Source organism: Ovis aries, chromosome 4 (genome assembly GCF_016772045.2).
Source record: "Ovis aries strain OAR_USU_Benz2616 breed Rambouillet chromosome 4, ARS-UI_Ramb_v3.0, whole genome shotgun sequence".
NCBI lineage: Eukaryota > Metazoa > Chordata > Mammalia > Artiodactyla > Bovidae > Ovis > Ovis aries.
In genome coordinates this window covers 63,446,699-63,467,111 of record NC_056057.1, presented here as the reverse complement: position 1 = coordinate 63,467,111, position 20,413 = coordinate 63,446,699, and the positions used below count along the sequence as shown (strand labels likewise).

Sequence of the window (20,413 nt, the reverse complement as noted above, 5' to 3'; positions counted from 1 at the left end):
AGGTCTTCATAGAACCTTTCAACTTCAGCTTCTTCAGCGTTACTGGTTGGGGCATAGGCTTGGATTACTGTGATAAAGAATGGTTTGCCTTGGAAATGAACAGAGATCATTCTGTTGTTTTTGAGATTGCATCCAAGTACTGCATTTCGGACTCTTTTGTTGACCATGATGGCTACTCCATTTCTTCTAAGGGATTCCTGCCCACAGTAGTAGATACAATGGTCATCTGAGTTAAATTCACCCATTCCAGTCCATTTTAGTTTGCTGATTCCTAGAATGCCGATGTTCACTCTTGCCATCTCCTGTTTGAACACTTCCAATTTGCCTTGATTCATGGACCTAACATTCCAGGTTCCTATGCAATATTGCTCTTTACAGCATCGGACCTTGCCTCTATCACCAGTCACATCCACAGCTGGGCATTGTTTTTCTTTGGCTCCATCCCTTCATTCTTTCTGGAGTTATTTCTCCACTGATCTCCAGTAGCATATTGGGCACTTACCGACCTGGGGAGTTCCTCTTTCAGTATCCTATCATTTTGCTTTGCTGCTGCTAAGTCAAGTCACTTCAGTTGTGTCCGACTCTGTGTGACCTCATAGATGGCAGCCCACCAGGCTCTCCCGTCCCTGGAATTCTCCAGGCAAGAACCCTGGAGTGGGTTGCCATTTCCTTCTCCAATGCATGAAAGTGAAAAGTGAAAATGAAGTCGCTCAGTCGTGTCCGACCCTCAGCGACTCCATGGACTAGCACCTTCCAGGCTCCTCCGTCCATGGGATTTTCCAGGCAAGAGTACTGGAGTGGGGTGCCATTGCCTTCTCTCATCATTTTGCTTTGATATCCTATTAATTGGTCTTTACTGTCTTATAAAGAAGTCTGCCTTTAGGAAAGGAAGAGAATGTGACAAAAGAATCCTGAAACACTTTTCTGTGGTAGATATTTTATTTTTTAGATTCCATATATCAAAATAAGTGGTAAAATAGAAGGGAATTGCTGGATCATATGGTAGTTCTATTTGTAGTTTTTTGAGAAGCCTGTACACAGACTGAAGCCATGAAATTAAAAGATGCTTACCCCTTGGAAGGAAAGTTATGACCAACCTAGATAGCACATTGAAAAACAGAGACATTACTTTGCCAACAAAGGTCCATCTAGTCAAGGCTATGGTTTTCCAGTGGTCATGTATGGATGTGCGAGTTGGACTGTAAAGAAAGCTGAGCACCGAAGAATTGATGCTTTTGAACTGTGGTGTTGGAGAAGACTCTTGAGGGTCCCTTGGACTGCAAGGAGATCCAACCAGTCCATTCTAAAGGAGATCAGTCCCGGGATTTCTTTGGTAGGAATGATGCTAAAGCTGAAACTCCAGTACTTTGGGCACCTCATACAAAGAGATGACTCACTGGAAAAGACTCTGATGCCGGGAGGGATTGGGGGCAGGAGAAGAAGGAGACGACAGAGGATGAGATGGCTGGATGGCATCACTGACTTGATGGACATGAGTTTAGGTGAACTCTGGGAATCGGTGATGGACAGGGAGGCTGGCGTGCTGCGATTCATGGGGTCGCCAAGAGTCGGAGATGACTGAGCAACTGAACTGAACTGAACTGTACACTGTTTTCCACAGTGGCTGCACCGATTTACATTCCCATCAACAGGGTAGGAGAGATTCCTTTTCAAAATTACATTTGTTATTTGTAGACATTGCAATGGTAGCCCTTCTGACTGTTGTGAGGTGATCTATCATTGTGGTTTTGACTTGTACTTCCCTAACAATTTGTGATGTTGAGCATCTTTTCATGTGCCTGTTAATCATCTGTATGTCTTCTTCGGAAAAAGTTTATTCACATCTTCTGTCAATATTTCAAAAACTGTTTATATTGAGTTGTATGAGCTGTTTATGTATTTTGGAAATTAACCACTTATCAGTCACAGCATTTACAAATATTTTCTCCCATTCAGTAGGTTGTCTTTTAGTTTTGAGAATGGTTTCTTCAGCTCCCCCAAAGCTTTTAGGTTTAACTAGGCTCTATTTATTTATTTCTGATTTTATTTATTTTGCCTTAGGAGACAGATCCAAAAATAAACACTGTAGCAATTTACGTCAAACTGTGTTCTGCCTATGTTCTCTTCTGGGAGATTTACGGTTTCAGGTCTTACATTTAGGTCTTTAATCCATTTTGACTGTACTTTTGCTTACAAAGTGAGGACTAAAACACTTTTTATTTAAATAACAAACCTATAGGCCAGATTTCAAAAACAAACCTATAGTTACCAAAGGGGAACTGTGGGTGAAGGACAGGGAGAGATAAATTAGGAGCTTGGGATTAACATACACACATTACTGTATGTAAAATAGATAACCAACAAGGACCTATTATATAGCACAGAGAACTCTATTCAATATTCTATAATAATCTATACAGAAGTAAAGAACCTGAAAAAGAATGAATATATGTATAACTGAATAGGTTTGCTATACACCTGACACTAACACAACATTGTAAATCAACTACATCCCAATAAAATTTTTTAAAAACAGCAAAAATAAAATAAACCTACAATATTGTGAGAAACAGTACAATTCACCAAAATTCATTTCAGATCCTAACAAATTTGCACGTTACTATTCTTAAACTACAAATGAATTCATTAGAAGAAAGAACCTAACCATTTCAGTGCGAAAAGTCATCTCCCGTTCTAAGGCTGAGAGGTGAGAAAAATGACGATCATTTTCAAAAAGTCTTACCAAATGTACCCTAGAAGAAAAATAACAGGTTTCAAAAGCAGGGCTAAACTATTATAACCAAAGTATAAAAACCATAAGATAGAAGAAAGAATAAATTTTTACAATAAATATTGAGATAACTTTATAGGTTGCCAATTTGTATATTTTTTTGGCATTTATAATCCAGCACTATAACACAGATAATAGTATATTTCCCCTTCATGGATCACTGCCTTGTCATGGTGCAGGGGCTTGCATAACTCAATGAAGCTATGAGCCATGCCGTGTAGGGTCACCCAAGACGGATGGATCATAGTGGAGAGTTCTGACAACACATGATCCACTGGAGCAGGGAGGCCTGGAGAGTTGCAGTCCATGGGGTCTCAAAGAGTCGGACATGACTGGGAGACTGAACAACAATGACTGTAGATCTAAAACTCTTGTAGATTTCTCCATCCTTCTTCCCATTCCAGGCGTCTAAATCAGAACTGAGGCGTGCTTTTGTTTATCTGTTATGTTTTACAAGTGCTTCTAATGTACCAGGTTTGGGGAATGTCTCTAACTGTTGAAAAGATTTAGAGTATAATTTTAAATAAAATTATTTTAAGTTAAATCAGTTTTTAAATAAGTAGAACACTACATAAAGTACCAAAGAAAACAGGACTGTAAAGATATTTCATCAGTATGACTGAAAAAAAAAAAAAAAAACCAGCTGTAGGTACTGAAATAGGAGCATATGTGACAAGTAAAATTGTAGTCAGCAATTAAACTATCCTTAATTATACAGTAGATGCTTTCCAATAAAGTAGAAAATTAAACAAAATTCCATATGGCAACCCTGTCTTCCACTCACCTTCATTTATACCTAGGACATATACCAGGGTATCACAAGCTGTAGGAAATGTTTCCTACCATTACAGTCTTAGTTCTATTAACATCGAGATCTCCCTGCAGAATAATGGTTAGAAAAGCACTGTCTCAGCAGGACGCGGGGCAGATCCCATTCTTTCCAAGAGCAGAAATCCTTGAGCTCAGGTAGAAATGAAGATATGTCAGAGGAAAATTATTTTACATATAGTTTTTACAAATATATCGTTTATGTAAAATAATGTGTATGTGTATGCACACTGAAAGGCTCATTTAATTCAGTATTACCATTACAGGGTGTTTACCTTCATTTCTACCTGATTTCCAATTGACAGGTGCTACTAAAACTTTACATAAACCCTGAGTTTATGTCACTGCTGCTGCTGCTAAGTCGCTTCAGTCGTGTCCGACCCTGTGCGACCCCACAGACGGCAGCCCACCAAGCTCCTCTGTCCCTGGGATTCTCCAGGCAAGAATACTGGAATGGGGTGCCATTTCCTTCTCCAGTGCATGCATACATGCTAAGTCGCTTCAGTCGTGCCCAACTCTGTTTGACTCCATGGACAGCAGCCCACCAAGCTCCTCTGTCCCTGGGATTCTCCAGGCAAGAATACTGGAATGGGGTGCCATTTCCTTCTCCAATGCATGCATACATGCTAAGTCGCTTCAGTCATGCCCAACTCTGTTTGACTCCATGGATAGCAGCCCACCAAGCTCCTCTGTCCACGGGATTCTCCAGGTAAGAATACTGGAGTGGGTTCCCATTTCCTTCTCCCTTATGTCACTAACAACTCTCAATTACTATAAAATGAGGAAGTTTTTTACATGAAATAAACATGAAAACTATACTACAAAAGCTAGATATTTAGGAAATACAGTGGTGAACCTTTTGGTAAAGCAAAAATATTTTAATTCATAAATTACTATTCCCATAATGCATTCATTTACAAATGTTTCACACATGAGGTTTTTAAAAAGTTTTATACACACACACATATATATGTTAACTGGTACACATATAGACATTCTATATATATAGCAAGCAGTTCATTTTTTATATATACAAACAGTGATGGTAATTTTTATAATCCAAATGTTTATATATATATCAAACCGAAACTAATCTTACCAGTGCAAAATTGCCACAAAGGCAGCTGGAAAAAGAAAAAAAGGAAAAAGTCATTAAAAGTTGCTTTACTATAATATGCCTTTAAAATGACTATTTAATAACTTTTAAAATAAACACTGCAATGTTGGAAGCTTCCAATCATGCTTCTTCAGCTCTTTTTCCATATTCTCACCATCCTGAGCTCAGTCCTACCACTCTTCATTTCTCAGACGTCTAGTTTTATGTCACAATCAGCAAACTATGGTCTGTGGTCTGTCTGGTCTGTTTTGTCTGCGAGCTAAAATGGTTAATTTTTTTAAGGGTTGTAAAAAATAGGAAAGAAGAATAAATAACAAAGACTGTATGTGGCCTGAAGTTTAAAATTTTTACTTGGGTCTTTACAGAAAAAGTATATACTCACTACATGTTAACTTTCCATTTAATATATGGTAATACTATCAACCACTTTAAAACTAAACCTATACCTTCCCTCTCAACTCTGATAAGGTTTCATTAACTCTAAGATAGATAATGTCCTACTCAACTATATTTGTATCCTCTTTCTTATTCTCAAGGCAATTACTCCTAAAAATAATACTTAAGAAAAAAATCAAATATCCTACTAAGTCCATCTAGCTTTCCAAAATCTTCAAAATATTAGTGTCTCTCACCCCCTCCCCTTAACCCACATTCCCTACCCAACAAAATTATAAGGTATAATGATGTCAATACTGTAAATGCAAAGAAGGGCTTATCACAGCTCCTTCTAAAGTTGTGATTAAAAGCCTGTCTCCTGTATCCTGCCTCTGTCAATTTCACCTCTGAAAGTGACCCAAAGACCATTTGACGCTAGCACTCTCAACATCTCTTATATCCATTTCAACATTTCTCTATACAGTGATCTTTGCTTCTCTGTTCTCTACTGTCTCAGAAGAGGAAGTATCTGTTCTCTTTTCTACTGATAGCTTCTCAAATTCATGCCTTTAGCTCCATCCTTCCCAATTATTCCGAGACTGCACCATCAAGTATTTACTCTCTTCAAACCTCAATCTCACCCTCTCTCCTCAGTCCTTCCCCTTCAGCCTTTAATATTCCCAAGCCTTAAAATACTTCTCTTGATATAGTAGACCTTCCAGCTACGAAATATTCTCTTCTCCATCCCCTGCCATGCCTGACAAGATAATCAGCCAACTTGTATAAAGTTCCTATAACTCTTTTAAATGACCGATGACCCTTCATTTATCAACATCAACAGTCTCTTTCAATTTTCCTGCTTTCCAATCTCTCTGTAGAATTTCACCAGATCCTCAGATTTCTTTCTCTATCAAGACTCATCATACCAACCTGCCAATTCTTCCATTTTCTGACCATTTTGTTTTTATATGCTTCTGTTTTTTATTTTTCTCTTCTCTCTTAAAACAAAGTATGCAGGGGTTTTCCCAAGTATCTTTACTTTGCTCTCTTTTCTATCTTGGAAATCTCATTCAATGTTAATGTTTCAACTCACTTCTACATGAATAATTCCCAAGTCTACACTCCTCATGCCTGACCAAATGTTCTCTCTTCCTCTCATCACATTCCTTTTCTCTCCTACCTCATCACCTACCCAGTTCCTCTCAACATGTTTCCATCAACATGCACCTCTGACTTCTCTTCTCCATTCCTACTGTCACTGCCCTCATTAAGGTCACTGCTGCCTGGGGCTTCCCTGATCCAGTGGTTAAGAGTCCACTCTGCAATGCAGGGACATCGGTTTGATCCCTGGCCCCAGAGGATCCCACATGCCACTGCAGAGCAACTAAGCCTGAGCACCATAACTACTGAGCCTGTGCTCTAGAGCCTGGAAGCTGCAACTACTGAGCCCACATGTAGCAACTACCGAAGCCCTGGTGCCTAAAGCCTGTGCTCCCCAACAAGAGAAGCCAGTGCACCCCAACTAGAGAAAGTCCACATGCAGCAACGAAGACTTATTACCACCAAAAAATAAAATAATAAATATTAAAAAGACTACTATCGTCTAGATTCTAGCATACAACTGTTTTTTTCTACCTCAGTCCATATCCAGTCCATTTTACACACTGCTGTCAAATCAATCTCTGAAGCACACTTCTGATCGTGTCACTCTATTTAAGTCATTTAATGTCAACATCAACAGAATGTACTAAATGTCACAAAACTGTTCACTTTAAAAATGGTTAATTTTGTTATGTGCCTTTCACCTCGTTAAAAAAAAAAATTTATTTTCCTAAAGAAAAGAATCCATCAGTGCCATCCTACTGAATGAAGTTCAAATGCCTTAAATGTAGACTTGAATTAGACTCCCCACGGCTGGTCCCAACCAATTTTTTGAACACTCTATGTTCTCTTTTTGTACCCTTACTTTTATTTCATATTTTCTTACTTCCATGGCTCTGATTATGCTGTTCTATAGGCCTCTAATACTTGTTCTTTGCTCCACACATTCAAATATTACCTTTTTTGGTCCCAATTAAAATCCCACATTTTCCGTAACTAGACATCTGACAAAATCTAAATATGAACCCCTATTATTTCTCAAGTATTGTCTACATGCTCCAGATGTGGAGATCCATTCTACTTTAATATCAGCAATCAACTTACAATGGAAAAGAAATCACAGCTTACATTAGGAGACATCTATCTGTGTTTCAATATACAACAGCAGCCAGTATGAGCAAGGACTAGGCTCAAAATTGATCTTAATGAAACAGCAAAATTTACATCTTCTAAAATTAGGAATGCAAATAAAGAAAAACCTTTCAAGGGCTTAAATAAGAAAGCAATTTAGGCATCAAGCTCCTCAGCAAGATGAAAGTAAATAGATACCAACATGGAGAAATATATTGCCTAATTTGATCCTATTTCCCCTGTGAAAGATTCTCAACTCATTAAAACCAACACATTATTTTGCTTCATTCAAGGTGCAGAAAAATATAAAGTCTGACCTCCCCCTCCCCCAAAGCTACCATTTTTACTAGGGATAAATGGCTGCCTTAAGATGACATTTTGTTGGTGACACATGAAGTTATCACTGTGCCTGCAAACCTTTGAAAATGTTTTAAAATAAGAACTAAGGGGGCTCGGAATTCTTGTCAGCGATTTTCCAGATACTGGAACTCGCCATTATTGCTGCCAAACTTGCTTGTTAAACTGATATTCAAGATTCACGGAAACCACGTCCAACCCTAGGCTCAAGAGGGTACACGGGTCTCTCCATTGTGAGCCTAGCCTCCCGGGAGTGCTGGTCTCGGAGCTGTCGGGGCTCCAGCAAGGGGCTTTCCTCGGTCGGTTCCGCTCACCTATGCCGATGGCCCCCCTGCCCGAGACCTGACGTCTTTGCAATACTTGAGCCTTGTCCCAGAGCTGCTCCAGCAAAGAGCTGAGAAACGGAAAGCGGCCGTTCAGAAAATCGGGCCTTGTGACCATCTCCACTGGCACGCAGTTCTGCGTTTTCAGGTTTCGGATCCTCCGCGGCGAATAATTCCGGGCGCCCCCTGGCAGGTTCCTCCTGCGTGTGCGCAAAGGCAGCTCCGGCCTTTTCACCTCCTTCTTCGGCTCCTCCTCCAACTCCCGCTCCCCAGTTCCTGTGGCCCGGCGCCGCCGTCTAGACTGCGTGGAGCGGAGAGAGTGCGACGGCTCTGAAGCCGCACCTCTGAGCTTATTCCTCGTTTGCCCGACCATTTTCTCATAGTCCCCGTTCGGATGGGGCTGGTACTCTCTCCGGCGCCGGCCCGGCCCGGCCCAGTCAGGGGAGGTCCGCAAGAGACCTGGCTCGGCTCACAGCCTCAACGACTCGCCGCAGCGCCGTTGCAGGCTGCCCGGTCGTCAAGGCGACCGCGAAACAAAACCCAGGCTGCCTGGCGCCGCTCGTGCGCCTCTCACGCGCGCAGCCCCACGTGCGCTTATCCTGCGCACCCTGCCACGTGCACCTCCCACGCGTTCAGCCCCAGGTGCCCTTATCCAAAGCACCACGCGCAACCTCCCTCGTGCGCTACCACGCGTGCAGCCCCATGTGCTCAGGTCCTTAGCACCGCCCCTCGCGGACTCTCCCACGTGCGCCCGCACGTGTCCATTCTGTAGTGAGCGGACTGCTCCGCGCCCCAAGCACATCTCCTCGCGCGTTTCCCCGCGCATCTTCTCACGTGCGCGGCTCAGCTGTCATACCTTGCTAGCGGACAAGACAAGAACTTTCTTCGTTTTAATTCCTTTCTTCGGGTTTAGCCTTAGCTTTGTTTTTGCCAAAAGGTTGTCTGTTTCAAGGTTATTAACAAAAAAAGGAGATCTCAATTTTAAAAGTAACAGTAGGGGGGAAAAAAGCGAGGGAAAGAAGCTAAAGCGTGTCACGCGCCTGGCACTTACTAGGAGCGTCTCTCCTCGCCTCCTTGGAACACTTGGCTGGTATGGGACACGTAGAGTTCATCTCCTACACCGAGGCAGTGGCCCGAGGCTGCAGGCAGCAGGTGGCAGAGCTGGCGTGAACCCGGTGAGTCTAACCGCACAGCCTCAGGTTGGATGCGAATTCAGTGTTCTCCCCTTTGAGGACAGAGTTTATCCATGTACTCTGAAGTGAAATTGTGTCCCAAACCAGATTGCTCAGAATTCCTCAGCAGTTGAGCGCGGAGCTGTGCTCAGCACTCTCACCTTTCTGAACCAGAAACCACCCGGGACCACATAAAAGGAGAAACCCACAGTCACTGCAGAGCCATACGCGACGCCACAGCGACTGGCAAAGATGCACAGGGACCCTGGCGCTTGTCACGTCCTCTGCTCCCGGCCCTGCGGCCGGATCCCACACCGCCTCACGTGCCATGTTTCCAGACCGATCCAACTCCCTAAAACCCCTTCTCCCCCCCCCTCCCCCAACTAGTCTAGACGCCCTGCGGCTAGGTTAATTTCCCGGATGCCACACCGCTCAGAAATGCTCAGGACTCCCATTAGCCCATAAATAAAAGTTAAACTCCTTGGCTTGTTTATTGGCACCTTTAGTAGCCTGCCCCATCTACCTTTTCAACTTCAGTTTCCCACGTCCCCGGACACAGATCTTCCTCTCCAGTCATTCCAAGTGAGGTCTTCAGTGTGACTCCGTAACTGTCCCTTTACTCATAACCTGAAGCCCTCTTGGGTTCTCATCCGTTTTTGCCTGCCTCTTTCAGTTTTGTTACTTTCCAAGCCCCACCCGGTTTCTCCAGCCCAGGTTAATTTCCCTATTTTGCAGGTCTAAAATCTTGTCACTTAAATTCAGTAAGTGTTATTATTAATTTGCTGGTTTGTAAGATGACCCGCCTCCGCACCCCCCCCCCCACCGCGCCCGCCCCAAGGATCCTTTCTATGTTACTGGCACTGTGTTTGCTGCTTAAAATGTTCACGCATTTAGGGAATTCCCTAACAGTCTAGTGGTTAGGACCTCACTCTTTAATTGCTGAGGGCCCAGATTCAATCCTCACCCCCATCTCCACCCCCACCCCCGCGGGGCTAAAAAAATTAACAAAATGTTTTCGTATTTAATCGTATTTAAATTCAGACAGTAACTGTATGAATTAGGAAACCGTGGACTAAGGATGTAGTGATTTACCCAAGTTTTCACAACTGAAAAATCGTCCAACTCTGAGTTTAAAATACAAGGCACTTATGGGTGGTTGATAAAAACATTGAAAAAATATGCAAATTCAAAAAATACCTTATTTTTTCATATGAATATTCTAATATTGTTTTTGGAGTGCTATGATTATGTTTTCCTTTAATGAAAAGGAAATTATAGAATTATGTAAGACATGAATTGGGTGCATTTGCACCTTTATGTATGTATTAGATAGAGCATCTGATTCTGGAGCTTTTTAATTTCTCTTTATTATATATTTATAGTATATATTATTAGTCCCTCAGTCGTGTCCGACTTTTTGCGACCCCGTGGACTGTAGCCCGCCAGGCTCCTCTGTCCATGGGATTTTCTAGGCAAAACTACTGGAGTGGGTTGCCATTTCCTCCTCCAGGGGACTTTCCCAACTGTACATAAAGGAGACTTCATTAATGTGCACTAGAGGATACCCCAGGTTAACTGTCATAGAAAACTGTCTCTTGAGCCTTTTTAAATTCTATACCAATTCTACATCTCTGGTTGGCCGACTGTTTGTTTCTTTACTTAGGTTTTAAGGTGAATGACCTGGGGCTATTTGTTTCCATCAACCTGATTGTGAATCTATTTACAGGCTACTACTTCTGGTATCACTTAGGGAAATTTATATTTTCCAACAGACATTTCAAGTCAACTGAATTATACACTCTTTTACCTGAAATCGATATGGTCACCTGTGCCTTTTCTAAAAATCAGTGTTTTCCCAAATAATCTGTTTATTCCTCAACTCTGTGATTTTTCCTAGATGTGTTTAAGTTATGTCTTGTTGAATATTTTCAAAGGTAATTTGAGGGTCCCTGTTGATAGATTATCTACTTAAGTGATTTTATGTTTTACATCTTTGTTTTTTGTGAGGAGTGGATAGTTTTCTGGGAGCAAAGAGTGGCTGCTACTGGGATGTTGGCCAAATGTCATTTTCAGTGACATTTTCTTGTATAACTCTGAACTGAAATTTATGATTTTGGTCTTCTCTTCAGTCTGTTTTGTCTGCTTCTTATGTTTCTCTCTTTTCGAATTTGTTTCTTCAAATTTCCTGTTGTCTTTTGGATCACTCCATGTGCAAACAGAATAAAGCATATGCTTACCCTTAGTCTAGCCCTCAAAGGTTCAAATCTGGTCATGTTCTCCATTTAAAAAATAATTCTTATGATGTTCATTGTACTATTATTTACATAAGTGAAAATTAGAGCTCCCATGTCAAACAGTGAATTACAGAACACCGATGATGGTGAAGCATTACTAAATTCAATAAAGTAATTTTAAATGAATATTTAACGGTATGCTGCTGCTAAGTCACTTCAGTCATGTCCGACTCTGTGTGACCCCATAGATGGCAGCCCACCAGGCTCCCCCGTCCCTGGGATTCTCCAGGCAAGAACACTGGAGTGGGTTGACATTTCCTTCTCCAATGCATGAAAGTGAAAAGTAAAAGTAAAGTCGCTCAGTCGTGTCCGACTCTTAGTGACCCCATGGACTGCGGCCTACCAGGCTCCTTTGGCCATGGAATTCTCCAAGCAAGAGTACTGAAGTAGGTCACCAGTGCCTTCTCCAATTTAACAGTATAGGAAAATACTTATAGTGTTAAAAATGGGCTTACCGGGTGGAGCTAATGGTAAAGAACCTGCCTGCCAGTGCAGGAGATAACGGAGATGTGGGTTGATCTCTGAGTCAGAAAGATCCCCTGGAGGAGGGCATGGCGGCTACTCTAGTATTCTTACCTAGAAAATCCCATGGACAGAGAAGCCTGGCAGACTACAGAAAGTCACAAAGAGTTGGACACAATTGAGGTGATTTAGCATGCATATAGTGTTAAAGGTAAAATAAGCAGTGTATATATGATTCAGTGTATAGTAAACACATAGAATTAACTGTGTCCCATGGACTTCCCTGGTGGCTCAGATGGTAAGGCGTCTGTCTGCAATGCAGGAGACCTGCCTTTGCTCCCTGGGTTGGGAAGATCCCCTGGAGAAGGAAATGGCAACCTACTCCAGTGCTTTTGCCTGGAAAATCCCATGGACGGAGGAGCGAACGTAGGTTTAACATAGAAGTAACCCCATACATAGGAGTAACCCCATAGGCCTACAGTCCATGGGGTTGCAAAGAGTCAGATACAAATTGAGTGACTTTACATACTCCCCTCTAAATCTTTTACATAGAAGACTCATATATGGCAAATTACCAGTGTTGTGACCTTTAGTTAGTAACTAAGTCACTCTAATACTTATCTCCTGATCTGAAAAATGCTGAAGCACTGAAAGCATAGTAAAGCATCTAAAAGAGTACATGCTTACTTTTAAAACTGTTACTATATCTTGGGGACTTACCTGGTGGTCCAATGGTTAAGACTCCAAGCTCCCACTGCAAGGGGCAGGGCTTTGATTCTTGGTCAGGGAACTAAGATCATACACATTGTACACTGTGACCAAAAAATAAGATAAAGTGCTCTACAGTGACCATATTTAGAATATACTGATGAGTATTATTTCCAATTAGTGTTTTGCTCACCTATATTTTTGTCATTAGTTTTATGTTAGTTCTATGGTTAAACAGTAATAAGAATTCTGTGTTCACTAGTTAACTGAGAAAACTGAGAGTTGCCTAAATGAATTTGCATTCTCTCAGTAAGCGGAGGGATAGATTGTGTATGTGAGGGGAAACATGACACTTAGTTTTATTCTGTTGAACAGAATCATGGCATGTTTTCATCTTGTATAACTTCCCTAACAGTGTTCATTTATTTTGAGCTAGCTATTTTGGACACAGTTGTTGCAGTCATATTTAGCTACATGCTTGTTAATGACAATGACTTAAATCAGTATTCCTAATACTTATTTTCTGCTGAACTAACAGTGCATTATAATTTTATATAATGCAGTATATTCTCAAATTATTTCTATCTCTTTGAAATGAAGGTAATACGTGATTTAGTAAATTGTTTCCCTCACATAGAGATTTTCCAGTTATCTATGTCTAAAACTTGTCTCAATTTTCTTTTAGTAAAGCAATTGCTTTTCTTTATGCCAAAATGCAGTGAAACTGTAAAACCAGCAGATGGCAGTAATGACTTGTAAATAAGGATTTTAAAAATTAACGAAGTTCATTTTTTTAAATGCGAAAAAAATCACTGTTTCTGTACATCAGTTAACTAGGAAATGTAGGGAAATTTGAAATTAATCCATCATAAAGATATTACATTGTGTATTTCATATATCAAAATAATTAAGATATTCATCATGGCCAGTGTTCAGTTTTCATAAATAATAATGATTTTGCTTTCATTGAATCAGATATTTTTAATCAAGTTTAAGTGTTTTAACTTTGCACAAATATATAGATATAAATTTAAGTTGATAGTTGAGTTACATCTATATCTAGCTTAGTTATATGGATCTGGAAAGATTGAGATAATTAAGTGAATATTGCTTTGAAAATGTTATACAAGTTGATAATTTAAAATACTAATTTCACTTTAATAATATGCATACAAAATGAGGTTTTATTTGTGCTATTTCACAGTTTCTTATACATTACTTCCCCCCCCCCTTATGGAACAAAGAATTGGAATTGGCATCAAAGTGTTTACCTCTAGTCTGTCATCATTAACTAGTTCGAAAGATGAGAGCAGAATTCTTAGGCTCTCATGATTATGTTAACTATTATTGAGCCACATATCCAAGATTTTTTCAGAGCATTTAGATTTAGTGATTTTATTCATTTCAATTAAGTTTTTAAAAGAGGAACTGAATGAGATTCATTTTCTATACTTTTGTAAGACTTCCTATGAATTCACAAAGATAAAAAAAATTCTGTTTATTCATGTATCTCTGTATTTGCTTCAAAAACAGAAAAACCATAGACTCAGTTTTCTTGGTGGCTGTTTATTTTCTGATTGGTCTGTTTCATATATGTTAAAAGGTCCTTTCAAATTCATCTGCAGCAAGTTACTTCCACTAAAAGAAATGTCTTTGCACATGTATGTTTTATGAAACAACAGCTTCAGTCTAAAAACATTACATATCTTGCATTGATTCATTTTTACATAGTGCATTTGCTGCTATGACTTACTTTATAGAGCCTGTTTCGATTCCAGTTTTATGCAGGTGCTTGTTCATAGAAGAAAATGGAAAGTCATCAAATTGCAGTGAAGCATACAGCTTGAATGTAAATACATCTGTATGTGACACTTTGTGTAAACACTGCCTTTTCATCCACAGGAGAAAAGATATCTTGTAATAAGTTGAAATTTCTGGAAGTTCTAGTCCTTTTGTGTCTGTGAAGGTCCTATTCTCCTTTTAAAACTATCTCTCAACCACCCATACTGGTTAGTTCCCAGGCCTATATCAGATGAAATGAGATCTGCTTGACCTTAAACAGCCTTATATAGAAATATTTCATTCAGAGGAAGGAAGATAATCCATTAATTAATTGGGAGAATTCCTTCACTTCCCCCACAGAGAGACCACCTGATCGCATAATATGTACACACTGATTTGAGCAGAAGGGTACTCGGTAATCATTTTTAAATGACTTAACTAATACATACATAACCACGGGCATGAATTTATGTCATACCCCCAAAGTCCATTTTTCCATGAACCCAATGATGATAGTTCCTTGAATAACTTTCAACATATGGATTTTAAAATTTTTTATAACCAAAGTAACTAATACAAGAACTACTACAAATAAGCAAAAGTCTTAGACCATATTAAAGAATGGACTGTTGCTTATGTATGAGCAGGTTAGATGCAAAATATAGCAAAAAAAGAAGTGAAACATAAGACACATGTGTGCTATGTTTTATATCTCATTTTAGATTGACTTAAGATTTAACTTTGATTATGACATAGTGGTAAAGAAATATCAGTGGGATATTAGCCAGTATGTCTTGGTAGTTTACTTCACCAACTCTGATTTCTTCAACTATGAAATAAAGACTTTGGACTACATAGCCTTATTAAAGGGCTTCCTAAGTGGCCCTAGTGGTAAGAACCCACTTGCCAGTGCAGGAGACATTAAGAGACACAGGTTCAATCCCTGGGTTGGGAAGATCCCCTGGAGGAGGGCATGGCAACCCACTCCAGTATTCTTGCCTGGAGAATCCCATGGACAAAGGAGCCTGGCAGGCTACAGTTTATGGGGTTGCAAAGAATCAGACATAACTGAAGCCACTTAGCATGCATGCACAGCCTTATTTAAGTCTTTCAAAGTTGATTCCAGTTAGTATTTGAACATATGTATAGGTAGCTAGAAAAATATACATGTTGAGTTATATAATGCCTTGTACCAAACTCCCTTGTTAACCATGCTTCTCTTCTCTCCTTACCTGTCTCTAGCTATGTGTTCAGATTCCACCTTGATGGTCTTCAGTTCAGTTCAGTTCAGTCGCTCAGTCATGTCCGACTCTTTGCGACCCCATGAATCACAGCACACCAGGCCTCCCTGTCCATCACCAACTCCCGGAGTTCACCCAGACTCACATCTATCAAGTCCGTGATGCCATCCAGCCATCTCATCCTGGGTCATCCCCTTCTCCTCCTGCCCCCAATCTCTCCCAGCATCAGAGTCTTTTCCAATGAGTCAACTCTTGGCATGATGTGTCCAAAGTACTGGAGTTTCAGCTTTAGCATCATTCCTTCCAAAGAAATCCCAGGGCTGATCTCCTTCAGAATGGACTGGTTGGATCTCCTTGCAGTCCAAGGGACCCTCAAGAGTCTTCTCCAATACCACAGTTCAAAAGCATCAATTCTTCGGTGCTCAGCCTTCTTCACAGTCCAACTCTCACATCCATACATGACCACTGGAAAAACCATAGCCTTGACTAGGCGGACCTTAGTTGGCAAACTAATGTCTCTGCTTTTGAATATGCTATCTAGGTTGGTCATAACTTTCCTTCCAAGGAGTAAGCGTCTTTTAATTTCATGGCTGCAGTCACCATCTGCAGTGATTTTGGAGCCCCAAAAAATAAAGTCTGTCACTGTTTCTACTGATTCCCCATCTATTTCCCATGAAGTGATGGGACCGGATGCCATGATCTTCGTTTTCTAAATGTTGAGCTTTAAGCCAACTTTTTCACTCTCCTCTTTCACTTTCATCAAGAGGCTTTTTAGTTCCTCTTCACTTTCTGCCATAAGGATGGTGTCATCTGCATATCTGAGGTGATTGATATTTCTCCCGGCAATCTTGATTCCAGCTTGTGTTTCTTCCAGTCCAGCATTTCTCATGATGTACTCTGCATAGAAGTTAAATAAGTAGGGTGACAATATACAGCCTTGACGTACTCCTTTTCCTATTTGGAACCAGTCTGTTGTTCCATGTCCAGTTCTAACTATTGCTTCCTGACCTGCATACAGATTTCTGAAGAGGCAGGTTAGGTGGTCTGTATTCCCATCTCTTGAAGAATTTTCCACAGTTTATTGTGATCCACACAGTCAAAGGCTTTGGCATAGTCAATAAAGCAGAAATAGATGGTTTTCTGGAACTCTCTTGCTTTTTTGATGATCCAGCAGATGTTGGCAATTTGATCTCTGGTTCCTCTGCCTTTTCTTTTAGAACTAACACCCAAAAAAGATGTCCTTTTCATTATAGGGGACTGGAATGCAAAAGTAGGAAGTCAAGAAACACCTGGAATAACAGGCAAATTTGGCCTTGGAATGCAGAATGAAGCAAGGCAAAGACTAATAGAGTTTTGCCAAGAAAATGCACTGGTCATAGCAAACACCCTCTTCCAACAACACAAGAGAAGACTCTACACATGGACATCACCAGACGGTCAACACCAAAATCAGATTGATTATATTCTTTGCAGCCAAAGATGGAGAAGCTCTATACGGTCAACAAAAACAAGACCAGGAGCTGACTGTGGCTCAGAGCTTATTGCCAAATTCAGACTTAAACTGAAGAAAGTAGGGAAAACCGCTAAACCATTCAGGTATGACCTAGATCAAATCCCTTATGATTATACAGTGGAAGTGAGAAATAGATTTAAGGGACTAGATCTGATAGATAGAGTGCCTGATGAACTATGGAATGAGGTTCGTGACATTGTACAGGAGACGGGGATCAAGACCATCCCCATGGAAAAGAAATGCAAAAAAGCAAAATGGCTCTCTGGGGAGGCCTTACAAATAGCTGTGAGAAGAAGAGAGGTGAAAAGCAAAGGAGAAAAGGAAAGATATAAGCATCTGAATGCAGAGTTCCAAAGAATAGCAAGGAGAGATAAGAAAGCCTTCTTCAGCAATCAATGCAAAGAGATAGAGGCAAAGAACAGAATGGGAAAGACTACAGATCTCTTCAAGAAAATTAGAGATACCAAGGGAACATTTCGTGCAAAGATGGGCTCAATAAAGGACAGAAATGGTCTGGACCTAACAGAAGCAGAAAATATTGAGAAGAGGTGGCAAGAATACATGGAAGAACTGTACAAAAAAGATCTTCACGACCCAGATTATCATGATGATGTGAACACTAATCTAGAGCCAGACATCTTGGAATGTGAAGTCAAGTGGGCCTTAGAAAGCATCACTACGAACAAAGCTAGTGGAGGTGATGGAATTCCAGTTGAGCTGTGTCAAATCCTGAAAGATGGATGCTATGAAAGTGCTGCACTCAATATGCCAGCAAGTTTGGAAAACTCAGCAGTGGTCACAGGACTGGAAAAGGTCAGTTTTCATTCCAATTCCAAAGAAAGGCAATGCCAGAGAATGCTCAAACTACCGCGCTATTGCACTCATCTCACACGCTCATAAAGTAATGCTCAAAATTCTCCAAGCCAGGCTTCAGCAATACGTGAACTGTGATGGTCTTACTCTCTGCAATATACCCCTCAATTTGTTCCCTATCCTGTCCTTCGGTTGCTACACCTCTCACTGCCAACTCAGATGAACTAAGCCTATCTCACTCTACCTATTCAGCCCAGTCCCAACCTGGCCTCCACTGCATCCCTAAACTCTGTTCTGGTTCTTTCCTGATTCTATATGATGTCCAGTCTCTTAGATACAGTTGACTTCGTTGTTCCTATTCTCTAATTACGTCCATCCTTTAGAAGCCTAAATGGTAACTAGTATATAAAGGGAAGAGGAAACGTCCCTAAAAAGTGTTTTTATGAAGATCACCAAGCTCTTGCTTTGGACATCAGAGTCCTGCTTTCACATAAATATTAACCTGTTCTTAAAAGGTAAATGTGGAAGTTTAGAATTTCCTTCTTGTCATTGCTACAATCTGAAACTCTTCTTGAAACTCATCAGTGACAATGTAAAATTCAGTAGGAGAAAAATTGTTGAGATATGTGTTTATATTTCTTAATTAAGATTACGTACCTAGAGACACAGAAGACAATGTATTGTATAAATCCATGTATATGAAAGGCCCATCAGAAGGATATTCAGAGAAACATAAAGTTGAGGCAATGTAGGCCTTAATTTTTCTTTCTAAAATCTAGAAATATTTGTTATAGGGTTTAGCATAGAGTCTTAGTTGTGAATACAGACAGGGTTTGAAACCTGGCTATCTCACTTACTTTGTAGGTCTCTGAGCATTTAATTTCTCTAAGCCTCAATTTTCTCATACCTCAAATGGGAATAATAATAGCACATACCTCAAAGAGTTGTTGCAAAGATTAAGTAAGATAATGTATATAAAGTATATAGATATAGTAAGTGTTTTATAAAAGTAAATAAGTATTACCATATCAAGGCTCAAGATGGAAATGGAATTATTTATATCATCTTTTTCTTTTCCAGGGAGTCCAAAGAAACAGCTACAGTTCTTCCGAGGGGAAAAAAGGAGATAAAAATAACCCAATTTAAATTGAGAGCCTAAAACCATACAATGCTATCTAATAGGCAGAATTATCTTCTTTTTACAGATAAAAAGGAATTTTGAGGCAGGGAGAAGATTTTAGACTGCTCACTCTTAACTCACAAGTACACATGATTTACTCCCCTGGAAGTCCTCAAAGTTGACAAGTTGGGCCCTAAAAAATGGAAATGAAATATTTTCTGGATAGCTTTTTTTATGTTTTAAAGTAACAGCTTTAGTGATATATAATTCACATAGCATGAAATATACTCTTTTAAAGTGTAGGATTCAGTGACTTTAGTGTATTCACAGTGTTGTGGTACAATCACTGCTGTCTAATTCCACATTTTTGCTACCCCGCTCCCTCAAAATACATCATACTAGCTAGCTGTCATTCCCATTTCTCCTTCCTTCTGTCGCCTAGCAGTCTGCTTTCTATCTCTCTGAGTATCTTTCTACTGGGCACTTCATATAAATGGAATCACACAATATGTTGTTTTTTGTGTCTGGCTTCATTCACCTAGGATAATGTTTTCAAGGTTCATCCATGTTTAGCACGTATCAGTACTTCATTTCCTCTTATAGCTAAATAATATTTAGTTACATAAATATAACAAACTTCATTTATCTGTTTACCAGTTAATGGACATTTGGGTTGTTTCTACTTTTATGGATATTATGAATAATAGGAATATATATATACAAGTTTTTATGCGAACATATGTTTTCATTTCTCCTAGATATATACCGGGCATAGAACTCCTAGGTCATGTGGTAACTCTACCTTTAACATTTTAATGAACCACCAGACTGCTTTCCAAAGTGGCCAGCCATATCGTTTTATATTCTCACCACCAATGTACAAGGAGTCCAATTTCTTTACATCCTTGCCAACACTTGTTACTCTCAATCTTTTGATTATAGCCATCATAGTGGGTGTGAAGTGGTAGCTCATTGGCTTTTTATAATTGTTGTTGTTTAGTCATTAAGTCGTGTTCTGCTCTTTTGCTACCCTATGAACTGTAGCCCACCAGGCTCCTCCTGTCCATGGGATTTCCCAAGCAAGAATACTGTAGTGGGTTGCCATTTCCTTCTCCAGGCGATCTTTCTGACCCAGGGATTGAACCTGCATCTCTTGCATTGGCAGCTGGGTTCTTTACCACTGAGCAGCTCAGTGGTAAAGGGCTAATTGTTTTTAATTAATAGACTTTATTTCTTAGAATAGTTTTAGAATTACATAAAAACTGAGCAGGAAGTACAGAATTCC

The 20,413-nt window shown here is 40.0% G+C and overlaps 1 protein-coding gene across 2 annotated transcripts in view; it reads right to left on the bottom strand.

Annotated features, from left to right (window-relative positions):
- The window catches only part of DPY19L2 (dpy-19 like 2), a 97,341-nt gene extending 88,799 nt beyond the window's left edge, over positions 1–8,542 (bottom strand). For both annotated transcript variants that reach the window (XM_004007903.6, XM_060415029.1), the window contains exons 1-3: positions 8,015–8,542; positions 4,719–4,743; positions 2,666–2,753 (exon numbers count right to left, since the gene is read on the bottom strand). In XM_004007903.6, the coding sequence (XP_004007952.2) occupies positions 2,666–2,753; positions 4,719–4,743; positions 8,015–8,396 (495 nt within the window). In that variant the 5' untranslated portion in view covers positions 8,397–8,542. The remainder of the gene's footprint in view (positions 1–2,665; positions 2,754–4,718; positions 4,744–8,014) is intronic.
- Between the last annotated feature and the right edge of the window lie 11,871 nt (positions 8,543–20,413).